This window comes from Anneissia japonica, unplaced genomic scaffold, assembly GCF_011630105.1.
Source record: "Anneissia japonica isolate Jap-2015-1 unplaced genomic scaffold, ASM1163010v1 scaffold3474_len973312_cov172, whole genome shotgun sequence".
Taxonomy (NCBI): domain Eukaryota; kingdom Metazoa; phylum Echinodermata; class Crinoidea; order Comatulida; family Comatulidae; genus Anneissia; species Anneissia japonica.
The window spans coordinates 237,641-252,255 of record NW_022747780.1 but is presented as its reverse complement, the minus strand read 5'-3'; the positions used below and the strand labels follow the sequence as shown (position 1 = coordinate 252,255).

General features: G+C 32.0%; 1 protein-coding gene across 3 annotated transcripts in view; it reads right to left on the bottom strand.

Moving 5' to 3' along the window:
- Positions 1-5,687: 5,687 nt before the first annotated feature.
- The window catches only part of LOC117120567 (transmembrane protein 184B-like), a 24,784-nt gene continuing 15,856 nt past the window's right edge, over positions 5,688-14,615 (bottom strand). Inside the window, exons 4-8 of one of the 3 annotated variants that reach the window (XM_033265590.1) lie at positions 13,688-13,858; positions 12,354-12,523; positions 10,911-11,128; positions 8,536-8,796; positions 5,688-8,343 (exon numbers count right to left, since the gene is read on the bottom strand). In XM_033265590.1, coding sequence (XP_033121481.1) covers positions 8,539-8,796; positions 10,911-11,128; positions 12,354-12,523; positions 13,688-13,858 — 817 coding nt within the window. In that variant the 3' untranslated portion in view covers positions 5,688-8,343; positions 8,536-8,538. Of the gene's footprint in view, positions 8,797-10,910; positions 11,129-12,353; positions 12,524-13,687; positions 13,859-14,615 lie in introns of all 3 variants that reach the window. The other 2 variants (XM_033265589.1, XM_033265591.1) reach the window with 2 other exon arrangements.

Genomic DNA, 14,615 nt, shown 5'->3' with positions numbered 1-14,615 from the left:
TGCTTCTTGACAAAATAACAAGACAACCAAAATGTTCGTCTTTTCCTCACCTCAAACCACCTGTTACTGTATTTACTTTCAATCATTATTATTCCTTGTATTAGAAATATCTTAATATAATATAATATAATGTTAAATTTTCCTTTAATGCTGTGAATGATAATGATGTGAATGATAATGATGTCCATCTTTCAAATCTGTGATAGTATTAAATTATACATTTATCTGAATTATGTTTTATTTTTTGTTGTTGCTTGAATGGCCTGTTCAATGCTATGGAACAGATGAAAAGTTCACCTTGGTTTCCAGGTAGGTTTTAAGCCTGTTTGAATTTTGCTTTAACCCTATCCCAAATCAAGAATGGATATTAAACTGTGTAAAGGCAAACAAAAAAAATCAAAACGGAATTTAAGGAGAAAAGTTTATTTGACACCGACAGCTAAAATTAACATCATTGACAATCAGATCACATGAAAAATATTTCTCTAACACACTTCACATAGAAATAATATTCCGTAAATTAGTACTTCTCTCGCGTTCATCCGTGTTGAAAGAAAAGAGATTTACATGAATATCAGCATAACCACAATCATTTTCACATAATAAACATTTAGATTTAATTTTCGACAATTAACTTGTAACAAAGTTATCAGGCATACTAGAATAGTTTCTATAGACAAAACTAACATCTAGAGTTTCTATAGACAGGAATTACTTTTAGTTCATATAGACAGAACAATATTGAGATTCTATTGAGGGGAAAAAACATTCTATACACAAAACACATGAAGTTTCTGTAGACAGAATTAAACCTGGAATGAAAGGTTATCAACAATGGAGAATCAACTATTCATGCTCAAAGATTCAATTTTATAATTTCACCTTAAAACCACATCACCATCAATGAAATATTCATTTTACAATAAAATTAATCATTATTATACACTTTTTCATATATTTATATACACAAAATACAAATCTAGTTTATACTTCCAACATGCACAACTATAGTTGGAATTGCTTATACTTTCTCTATAGATCTCTAACTCTATTAGACATTAAATCCACGCTTACATGTATGTATGCAAACATGGTCAACACTGAATACTACTGTATATACAAGCTGACACGTAAGCAAGTGCATGGTGAATGATGCATGCAAATGTGCACATATGAAATACACATGCACACACAAAAATGCATGATTATTACTGTAAGCTCACATGCACACATAAGTGTAAAGTTAATGATATACCAATGTTTATATATACATAGTTACCAATTTAAGAGATTTGAAATGTGTGACTACACCAGTTCGCTGGTGGGGGGGGGGGGAGCAGCAGCTGCCAGGCCAATCAATTTTTAGTAACGCGTCAGTGAAAAATTAAGTATTCACGAAAATACTGTCTAATGACTCAAGTTACTGCATGGCTGTTTTTATATTTTTAATAAAACCAATTTCTTCTAATTTTAAATACATTTTCCCTTGAATTCGTAATATAAATTAGGCGAATTACGAACAGAAAAAGGAAGAGAATTCCACAGAGAAGGAGCCTGGATATAGTACATGAATCACATATGTGCATGTATGCTATCTGCATGGCTAATATTGTATTTACACATGATACAGTAAATGTATATATATATATATTCTATAGTATATTTTTAATATCTTTCTATATTTCTATGTTATAAAACCATTACAAATATGGTTTATATTATTTAGCCCTGTCCGATCAAATTTTATTTGACAATAAGTCACGAGACAAAAAAGTCATGATGTGCCTATATATGGTCATGTTGTGATGTCATCATGACCATATTTAGGCATGTCATATGTTTTTGTCAAATAAAATTTGATAGTTGGACAGAGCTTTGCATCTCAAACAACAGACATACCACCATTACACTTAAAACTAATCAAACATATAAACCAAAATGCCCCCTTATATTTTCTAAAAGTTAGAACCGAAAATTTTCAGTACCATAATCTACAGTACAAGGTCATAAGTCATCTATATTACAGTACAATAGATGGAAAACGGATTACAGACGGGGGAAAAAACACCACCAAATAGGCAAAGCTCTTAATCAAATATCTCAGTCAGTTAACACCGGTGAATCCAATTTCAATATTCAACCTGAGTACAAATATTCAAATGTTTTTCATTAACACTTTCACTGCCAACATTTTTTTTCCAAACACATTTATGAACATTTCAACCTGTGTACTCAAACTATTAAAAAAATATCTAGTTCTATGCAAGGCTGCAGACCCAATAACATCAGCGTAAGAAAGGCCTACACATAAACTGAGCGAAGCTATCATTAAGCCAGACACTGACTACATCGACCAACGGATGATCTACCGTAAATGCTGGAATAAGCGCTGTGGCGCTTATCAAATTTTTGGAGGCATCAGTGCGGTGCTTATTCGAGAGCGGCACTTATAAAAAAATATTGGCGTGGCGCTTTCCATGCACGTTCCCATCTTACCTATTTCACATATTCCCGTAGTTCAGTAGGCCTATCATAGGTCCTATCATCGTAAACAAACATTTGTAAAGAAATGCTTGTGTCTTCATTGTGTTATTTATTCATTTAAACACTGTATACATTGTATTTAAAACCCTGTTTCATTACACACGGTAATATTATTATTCTCGATAAATCACCGCACCGCTTATTCGAGAGCGGCGTTTAACGAAAAAAAAAAATCACTTTTGGTGTGGCGCTTATTCAAGCATTTACGGTATATGTACTCTGTGTGAGCGACTGATGACAACATGGACCGTCTGCCGATCATCGGTGGCATTATGAGCGCACTATCACTACAATCGATCCGCAGCTGGCACCTACCAGCATTTTCAGTCGCATCAGCCAACAAGCGTTGATGCAGTTCTTGCCCAGCTTAAGGAATCGGTCTTGAAAACACTACCTACAGGGCTACAAAATTGGTACAATACAATACAGAAATTTAGTCTTAGATTTTCATACAAATATACTAGGTTTATACACCCAACAGAGCAGGATCACACATCAGATATCTATGTACTCTCATAGCAGACTATTTTGCGTAGACTTGCACAGTAAGCTTTGCTCTACAACAAGTATTAAAGCTCAAAACATCTCAATACACCCAATCTTGAAAAGAGAAAATCCATCATAAAAGCACCTGAAGTTTTATCGAAGTTTTTGAGGTGGTCTTTGCAACAAAAAAAATAGTCTTCACTCACAGCACAATACGTCTAAGTGCTATAGCTTGAAACACTAAATACGACGCTAAACACAAAGAGAAAAAGATACGGTAACTGCCATAATTTTGGAGAAATTTAAAAAGTGGAGTAAATCAGGAGATGTGCTAACACCATCAGTTCCTATTTTCAATGGCTAAACCTAATCTATAAAGTTCTGGTCACACTATAAAATTTTATGTGACAAATAAATGTGATATGCCCATATTTGGGTGTGATATGACACTCCTGATGATGACATAATTAATCTGGAAATATTGAATCCAAACAGATGGCGTGTATTTCAATACTTGGATTTCAATATTTAACGTATGTTTTATACTTTCTTATCTGAGATTAATCAATGGACTTCAGTTTTATATGACACCATCAAGCCCATACACACAAATTTGTCACATAAAATTTGATAGAAATTTAATGTTACCAACTCATTTATGGTATCAGTATCAAAATTGGAGTATCCCAACTAACAATAACTAACTATTATACTATAATTTATATACATGTTTGAGCAGTTTTGTCTACTGAATATCATTAATAAAAACAGTTAATATTTTAAAATATGTTGATATTTGTAGTTATATCTTTATATTAATTAGAATGCTTGAAATTATTTCACGTCATTACATGTCAATACACAGAACATTTATATATTTACTGCCGTGTTACGTTCACATTCAATGAATATTAATCATTTACATTTTTAATAATTTATGATTTCAAAATTAATGTTTTACAAAAAGTAAATTAAGAAATAAATATGAAGATTAAGTACTTTTATGAACATGTATTGCCAATGTCCAAAAAATTTAAAAAAATACCAAATTTAGTAATTGCATTTTAAAACAATTTAAAAATTAAGAGGCAGGACATATGCCCTATTTAAGATTCTTCAAGATAGAAAAAGATATGGGTAGCATTCATCAGTTCTTATTCTTATTCAATAAAAAACCTGTACACCAAAGGAGGAAATCTGGTCAGTTTGTTATCAACCTCATCTTCTTTTTTTAGAATTAGAAGTCAGCTACTTTTTTCACTTGTAGTTGTACAAGACACTTCAACCACTATGGTACTATGAAACCCAAGTAATTATCTAAATTTATTTAAGCCAGTGAAAAATACTACCTGTAAAAAAAAAGTTATTTCGTTATGAAGGTAAACAGTATATTATTTAAGTTTTACCATGCTTGATTTGTAATACCATTTTGGACGAATGTAATCCCCAGTTTGTCAATAAAATATCTATTTTTACCTTCCTTGGTCATTGATGACGGAATTAAACTAAACAAAATTATAAACCGTCTTCACTCATAAAAATACTCTACAAAAATTTATCTATTTGATAAAAATAACTTCACATGATAAACCCACATCAAAGTATGGAAATGGTTTAGCGCCCTCTATAGGTGTGAATGTATATCAAGAATCTTAACAACTACATCAATTTATATCAAAGATCTTATAAACACAAGATAGCGTTCTCCGCGATTTACGCGTAACAAATAGAAGCGTCGGTCAAGGTTCAAAAGTTTCCCATTTAGCAAGAGGGCGTCATTCATGCGCTATTACCGAAGGACCTTTTGACCTCCTGAATTCTGCAATGAGATTTTCGGGTCGATTCAGCCGAGACGGCCCGAGTGGAGTTTCATGTAAATGTTTCGTACGGAAAAATCAGATCAGAGCGGTCAAGGGTCAAAAGTTTCCAATTTAGCAAGAGGGCGCCATTCATGCCTTATTACAGAATTTGCACGCGTAAATCCCGGAGAACGCTATCTTGTGTTTATAAGATCTTTGATTTATATTAAGATCATGTATGTCATTTACAGGGTTGCTATATAAAAACATGTTTGTGGCCTTATTTTAAGTTTATAAATCAAGATGTTGAAGTATATACAAAAAATGATCATTAATTAATCAAAGTTTTAAAAAAATTGTACAAATATGATAAAAATTTAAATTAGATTGTATTGCCAGTTGGCAGCATACAGAGGGAATTTTTTTTATATCTTCTTTATTTTTGAGAAATTTAAAAACAGGAATGACAAAGAACGTACTAAGTAAATTTTAATACTGAATAAAAAAGTCTCATTTTCCATAAATACTACTATTTGTAGAGGGTGCAATGTTTGTGGCCTTATTTTAAGTTCATAAAATCAAGATGTTCTGAAGTCCAATAGTTATACTGTGGACAAAAAATTATTCAAAATTTTCATTTCTTTTTTGCAAATATGAAAAGATTTTTAGAAAATGTATTGCAAACTAGTGGTATATACAAAAAATATTTTGATTTTTTTCTTCTTTTATTTCAAAAACAGGAATGAAAAAAAAATTGTTATTCAACTTAATATATTATTTGTAAGATTTTTTTAAACCTCTTAATTTCCACATGTCTTTATCGAGTAGCTGATAATTTCTTATTTTTGGTGATGTTTAATAGTATCGCCCCCCCCCTTCTCTTTATCTCAAGGAGATGATTTGTGTTATGTAAAAAGTATTTTACATTCTACCTGTATTGAACCCTGGCCATGCAACGAAGAGAACCTTAAAGTCAATACCATTGCCCCACCACTAAAGATCTGTCCACACTATAAATTTTTTATTTGAAAATTTGCATGATTTTCTAATATGCAGGCATGATGATGTCATATCTCATTCATATATGCATATCATATCACATCCATATATGGGCATGCTGAAGCCATATCACATCCATATATGGGCATGATGATATATCACATACAAATATGGGCATGAAGTCATACCACATCCATATATGGGCATGAAGTCATATCACATCCATATATGGGCATGATGAAGTCATATCACATCCATATATGGGCATGATGAAGTAATATCACTTCAATATATGGGCATGATGTTGTCAAACTGCATCCATATATGGGCATTAAGTCATATCACATCCATATATGGGCATGAAGTCATATCACATCCATATATGGGCATGAAGTCATATCACTTCCATATATGGGAATGATGAAGTAATATCACATCAATATATGGGCATGATGTTGTCATATTGCATCCATATATGGGCATGAAGTCATATCGCATCCATACAGATATATGGGCATGATGAAGTCATATCACATCCATATATGGGCATGATGAAGTCATATCACATCCATATATGGGCATGATGAAGTAATATCACATCAATATATGGGCATAATAATGTCATATCACATTCATATGTGGCATGATGATGTCATTTCACATCCATAAATGGGGAAATCACAGAAAATTGTCAAATAAAACTTTAGTGTGGAAAAAGCTTAACTTCAATGAAACATTCCTGGCAAGGAAACTTTGCTTAGTGGGATTTAAAATTATTATTAATAGAAGAATTATTGCTGGGTAAATATGTTAGAAATAACCTACAAAATAACCTAAATGACTACACTAATAATAATAATAATAATAATTATAGACCAAATTAATGGGTGTATAGCTCAAAATATCGAATATTGAATAAAACTATTGTGCGTTTTGAAATAGGGTACACGTCATTTTCATCATATTTGACAACCTTCAATTCCAAAATCCAAACCTTGCAAGCAAAGGGATATTTCATAAAGCAACTTAGTTTGCCGGTGTCCTTCCTACGCATTCTTAACATGTTCTAACTGCAAAGCCTTAAAAACATGTTATAAGAAGTACATTATCATTCTAATATGTATGTTGGTGAGGTATTTTGCCATTTTAATCTACGCCATATAGCAAAAAAAGCTATAAAAGTTTTGAAGTAAAGATATGTTCACTATAAAAAAATTATAGATTCACAGAAAGAAAATAAAATCATGTTTTAAGTTTTTGTTTGATTACCGCATTTTGGACATTGTCAAGTCTTGCAAATTTATAACTTGTGTTAATTTTAATCAATTATTTTGACAGATGTTTAATTATACTAACAAAAACACAAAGCTCAGAAAATTAACTGATAACCGATTACCATATGAATCCATAAGCACCTTCTTTTCAAACCTGTTTTCCTTGGACTTGGAATGCCGAAAAGCGAACACAGCAAACAGAATCAAGGCTATAATTACGGTAGTAACATTAAAAGCAATCAAAACAATATTATTCACACCATATAAAACATGTAAATCTATATACTATCTTAAACTCTATCACACTGACAGGTTTTAGGTGACAAATTTGTGTAAATTGCCATATATGGGCATGATGATGTCACATCATTGGTATTTGTCACATACAATTTGATAGTGTGAATGGGGTTCTAATTCTGTCTGTATTTGATAGGAATACAGAAATGTACATACTATTTAAACTCTATCCACACTATCAAGTTTAAGGTAACACATTCGTGTGAACTGCCATATATGGGCATGATGATGTCACATCATTGGTATTTGTCACATACAATTTGATAGTGTGAACGGAGCTCTAATTCTGTCTGTGTTTGATAGGAATACAGAAATCTACATATTATCTTAAACTCTATCCACACTATTATCAAGTTTTAGGTGACAAATTTGTGTGAACTGCCATATATGGGCATGATGATGTCACAACATTGGTATTTGTCACTTACAATTTGATAGTGTGAACGGGGTTCTAATTTTGTCTGTGTTCGACAGGAATAGAGAAATCTTTGATCAAACAAGTCAAGCATCTTTCCATGTTAGAGAGTTTAGGTATATTACCTATTACATACAAGGCTCTCAACTTTTAATTAATAGACAATATGTTCTCCATCTGCCCATCCCCTTAAAATCACCCCCTTCCCTTAAGATCCAATCCTCTTTTGATTTGCCCTTCCCCCTAAATTTACCCTTTCCCTTTGGATTAACCTCACCCTTATGAATCCATCCTCTTCCCCTGCATCTATCCCTCCCACATATATAGTTATAAAATATACTCCATATAATTTCTACCATAGCACTTTTTAGGAGCTTTGTAGATTCAGGAATTATGACTCCGCCTCCATTCTGAATTCTATGTTACTGCATCATCATCATGAATATTTTGTTCGAAGAAGTTGCTGTAAATCTCGGCTGTTGATGATCTAATTACGTACCAACCAGAGAACCACACTGTAATCTTATATCTGTTAAAATATTACCAGACATTTTAGATGAATAATGGACTTATATCATTTCAAAATCTCAACAAAAATTCTTCTTACATATAAATTTATGCTGTAATTGGAAAAGGATGTGGATCATGGTGCTTTATATATAAGAGATAGTGCACACAAATTTGCGATTGCACATCTGTATAATTTTATTTACATGCAAACCTCTTAAAACTCCTCGTCGGAACTTAGCAACGTTGTTTTTTCGTTGTGGCTCCTATTACTTAGAGATCGTTGAGTCGGAAGAGGATTGTTGCCGGTGTTGGTCATGCCGTTGGAATTGTACTTTGTTCCGTATCCCAACTCGAGGTCGTCTTTCTGGCTCTGTTGCGTGTACTGTTGGTAGGCCGGGGAGAAGTTATGAATAGTGTCCTGTAGCACGTCCTTCGGATTGACCGTATCCTTAAGACTGCTCGAGATACTCTGCTGAAAGACACAACCATCATTATTATTCGAATTTTTGGACAGTGGGTGCGATGAAGTGAATTTAATGTGCGAGAGAATTAGAAGTAGAAACAATGAAATACAGGTCTCCCTCTAATTAAAGACCACCTCCAATTAAAAACCACTTTTCTGTTCTCTTTTATCTTCATTATTTTAATTAAAGACAAAAGCTGCTAAGACCATGGAAACCCCAGCCCCCAAAAGTAGTCTTTAATAGGAGGGAGACCTGTATACATAAATGACACAAGAATGATATGAAGAAGATAAATATTTTTCAACAACTGATATTCAGAAATATATATGATTTAAATCAATAACACAAAAGACGCAAGTGAAAAATACATATTTTCAATCATTCCATAAAGCTTAGAAAACATATTTTTAATAATTTCCTGTGTTTTTCAAAAATTAATTTAAAAATTAATAAATATTTATTAATTTTAAGTGCATATTGTTAAAATTAGAAAATATATTATCCTATCGTGTAAATTATTGTATTGCGTACTCATCTAATATTAAATTTTAAATGTATTCATGCTATTTGTACTAGGAAGAACAGTGTACTAGAACTACAGCATATTGCAAAGTGCATGGACTAATGACGATATACTTAAAAATTTTCCATTGTACTTTCACTGGTATTTTTTTCATATATAATATATTATTGATCGATGTATTTTTGCTGTATGTTTGCCATTTTGCTTTATGTTTGCCATTTTGCTTTGTCAAATTTAGCAGACTCTCAAATGTACAGGGTATTGACTTATATGTTTACTGGGTGAAGAGATCTATTGAGTGTCTTGCCAAGGGGCACAAGTAATTTTACGTCATGTTATAAGAGCCCACGAGTTAAACCTTAAAAGCCAAGAGATCTCATATACTGCAGCAAGATGCCTTTCATGATGTCATTCGTACTAATAATTCTACACAAGTTCTATGAAGCTTTTTAACAAAATATATCATACGAAACACATTATCATTCTGTTTTATTACCGGCGGCGATTTCGGTTACTGAATATTTTTCTGGAAGACACTTGAAACTTATATTATTTCACTGTTATTTGGTATTTTTTGTCATGTTATTGATTTAATGATTAAAGCATTTTTATATTTATCCTTGGCATTTTAACTGCGAAGAAGTATATAATTTTCATAATCTATTTTGTGACGGGCACTGAAAGGTTGTGGAATATTTTCTGCACTCTATATCAAATTATTATTATCATTATTGATAATAGTATTATATTATTATTATATTAAAGTGTACAAAACATGCAAACTGATAAAAGAAATATGCACATTAATATGAGAAAAAATAGCTTAATTATACATAAACAGTTTAATAATTGTTGTTATTATAATTAAATAAAAATTAGCACAAAATTCATGCAAATAGATAAATGGATAGACATGCATTTCATGTAATAAGAGAAAAGAAACAGTTTAATATTATTTGGTCAAACTCAGTATTTATCACAATGCACATGATTCAGACTACGATATACAAAAAAAAAATGGCAGAGTACAGATAAAGGGGTTATGAATAAAAATTCTCATTTTATTTTAAACTAAGAAAATGCATAATCCTTAGCTTCTATTAGATCAGTCCACTTCCTAGGAAATGTAAAAAGCATTATTAATATATTCAATTCTTCATGTTTTGTATTGTTAAAACTATATATTTTATTAGGCAGTGGCTATTGTTAGACCAGTCTTAAAATTCCTAATTCTGGTTGCATGTTATTATGTATTTATTGGACAATACTGTAACATCCACTCAGAATTATGAATTTGCTTTAGAATGGTGTAACAATAGCCAGGGCATTTTTATTAACATACCCATACTAAATCATACTAATTATAAAAATTATCCCAATGATTCAATTGGAATTTATTTATAATTGGTAGAATTTGCTGTGATTTTCTATGGTATTAAAATATATAAGGGGCAAGAAGAATAAGAATTTAATTAATTTTCAATTTAGGGCAACCTTATCAAAGACACAAATTACAAAAACTAAATGTACTGCAAGAAAATTATTAATTTCTAGATGTTATAAATCCTTGACCTTTGACATGCTAGCGAGATCGCTTACCTTCATGGCACTGCCTCTGTTAATAGATTCTGGACTACTCTGCTGATAGACTGAGTACGGGAATGCGTAGCGAAGTCCAATCGCTGCAAAGAACATCTCAATGCATATGAGAAAATTTTGATAGCCGGCTGACACAAGACCGGATAAAATATAGGAACCGTCAGACTTCTGCACCGATTTGATAACGCCCCCTAATTCAAGTATGGCCAACAGCAGACCTGTGTACAAAGTAAAAACATTTTTGAAAGAAAAAATATACTGAAAAAATATAGATAACTCTATATACATTGTACTGTTTACATTATTAATAACAGTACTGTAATTATGAACAATATTTACATACTTTACAGTTTTTATATACTGCAGTCCTACCCTGATGCACCAGTATTTATAAACTGTTCTTGGAATGCATTTCTTTGGTGTGGATTGGGCAGTACAGGGGGGAAGAGCTCCCATCTCCTTATCTAGCTTAGCTCAGTTGGTTAAACTGGTTGTAGCCACTGTGTGTGCGCTGAACCGTGGAGATCTTTGGGTCACTGGTTAAATTCCCATCGCTGATCTCCTTGTGTTTCAGCTGGAGAGTGGAAATGCAAATTTCAAAAGTGCACCGTCTTTCGGATGAGACGTTTTAAGCCGTTGGTCAGGTGTGCATTTATGGCCCACGTGCACGTTAAAGAACGCAGTACACTCTTCGGAAAAGAGTAGGGGATTGTCCCGTGGTGTACTGCCCAATCACCACCAGAAGGACCCCACTGAAAATAAGTCTTGGGAATTTTGTGGATTATCATTGGTTATGTCTCACACCAAAGAAATCCAATCTAATCCTATCTAATCCAATGTGTACTGTGTTCTTTAACATGAATATGGGCCACCATCTTACAATGTTCACAAGAACTTTTGACATTTGCAGATAAACTGTAAATGTCAAATGTTCATATTTGAAACTGGTTTGATTTTACATTGTTGCTTTAAGATACTTTTCTTTGTTCTACGATATATAATAGGCCTAATTGTTAAGCCGTTTGTTTTTGTTTGATTCTAATTTTGTTTTCATTGATACTTTTGTTAAGCTTTGTCTAAATTATGTTTTCTTTAACACAATTTGTTTATTTTATTTTCACTTATTTGTTTAATTTTTGTGTTGCCACTGTGAAAGTGAAATGTCGAATAAATTATTATTATTACTATCATAATGGCAGGCCCTGGAAAGGACTCGCTCTGATCTAGTCTAGGCATGATGAAAATGTAGATACACAAGTAAATATTACCTCGATCTTGTACGTGGTGGTGGTGGTAGAATTAGCACTAACCAGGGACGCGACAAGGATGCTTCTACCATGAACCCATTGACCATAAGACACTCTGCAAGAATGGTTTAAATGTCTTTCCCGGAAAGGGGGTGTCCTATTAGGGTCACATATCAAATATAAAGAGTATTTTTACCTTGCCAGAAAGAAACGAAGATTACCGACTTGACCATGGCAAACTTCAACACCGGGCTGTAAGGGCTGAGAAGGTCTTTGGTGGCATGGTAAAACAGAAACAAGGCGTACAGCGACAGGCTTACCGAAGTGTTGTAGGTTATTGTAATGTATAAATAACCCTCATCAGGGCTACAAAAGTACAGTAGTCAAAAGAAAACAGTTTTATTATTTTATCAAAAATAATGCAGTTCTTCTTAAGCAATACAACAGTGATGTATACTTGAAAATCAATGAATAACTGACAAAAATGTTTTTAATATCTTGGATTAGTTCGAATCAAATTTAAGAAGTGAATCAAAATAATTTAAACGACAAACTAATGGAGAAATCTGGAATGTGAACTTGATCAACTTCTCTATTTAGTAAGTGACTTTTTTTATTCCTTATTTTGCATTTCATTTTTTCAAGATCGTCAGAGGAGGGCGGAAAAAAAATAAAAATAAAATTTTATTGGTGAATTTAAACAGTGTAGTAATGGGATGGTTAAATGCTTAAATTTATATAGTTATAGAGAAATACATTTTATATTTGGAGATTTGAAGGCAGTGGCAGGCATAATAATAATAATGAAAAACTATTAAAATTATTTACGAAATTTTCAATTTTTTGTGGCAGCGGATGTGCTAATTGTCCAAAAATAAAATTTTATTTTTATTTGAAATCATAATTATTGGCAGGCGGTGGGTTCGCTAAACAAGGTAAAAAAAACATCACTTAATACAAACAATACTACTAACGATAAAATCAATGATAATAAACAATTATGTAGAAATAAAAGGAAATACAGTTCCTAATATCATTATTTCTTTTATATATTTCTTATGAAATAGAAACAACATAAAATTAACAAATCAAACAAAATCAAATTTCACTTAATACTGCAATCTTATAAACAAAATGAAGTTCAACAAAACATATATTTGTACATGTAAATATAAAGATAGTACAATTAAAATAATATTAATTTACATGAAATTTAATAAATATTGTTTAACATGAGAAAAATATTTTTTAACACAATAGAAACAAAGAATATACACTGTAAAAAAACTGTCAATCATCAAATTACCAATGTTATATAATTATACAATTTAAAAATAGTCCTACATATACAGTATTAATTTATAGATATATTATACAAATTATTTTAACAAAAAAGTAATAAAAATTGCAGATAAAAAACATCAAAACCAAAAGTTCAATGTAAATTGGCAATAACAAGCATAAAACCGAAAAACATTGTACAGAATTAACAAATATCAAGGTGTAGTCAAGCAATAAAAAGAAACTTACGAAAAGTCACCGTCAGAGTATTTATCGAAGGGGAGGAGAATGAGCGTTGCCAACGCCATCAACGGCTTAATGATACAGAACTGAAGGGTGGCTTGCTTACAGAACCGCAGGAACGTTATGGTATATGCTTTACCTTGCAGACAACACGTGCACCAGTACCACTTAGCTGGCCTGCAAGACACAATAGAATATAAAATGAATATTAATGTATTCAACTACCAAAAAAAATGTGACAATTATTTATTTTTCTGTTTAACCATGCAAAAAATAAATGTATTGGTGTAAATTTTGTTTAATCCTAGCAAAAAAATGAAAGTGTGAGAAAAATAAAGAAAGAAAGGTAAAGCGAGTGTAGTTAGAATGGTATGAAGAGCAAAGAGAAAAAAGAGATATAGAGAAGGAGAGGAAAGGAGAAATAAAGAGAGAAAAGAGTTGGAAGGAAAGATAATTTGAGGAAAGTGAAGATATAGATAGGACAGTGAAACAAAGGAAAGCTCTGTCTCTTTACAGCTTCATCATCTCAATTTGTCACTACGTAAACAACCGCATTCAACCTCAATCAAGTAAGTGCGTACATTCAACCTGTGGTGTTATTTTCTGCTTCATTAATGCAAACACCTGTGAGGACCTCCTCGAGCCATTTATGCGCTCTTAAATGTAATCTTTTCCTCGAGCAATTCATGCCTTATTATGTATCGTCAAACATTGTTTTAATTGCAATTGAGAACCAGTTTTTCTGCACTCAAAAACTCTGTGAACTCATCATGGTAGAATGCAGAAATACACAAATTACAGATTTTAAAAACAAGTTCTCGTAATCTCGAAAGCTCTGATTAGGGCAAGAGCTAAAAAAGATCTATTAATCAATCAACTATTGATTAATCAGCCACGTGTGTTTCTAGAGCTCCTCATGCGGGCAGTATAATAG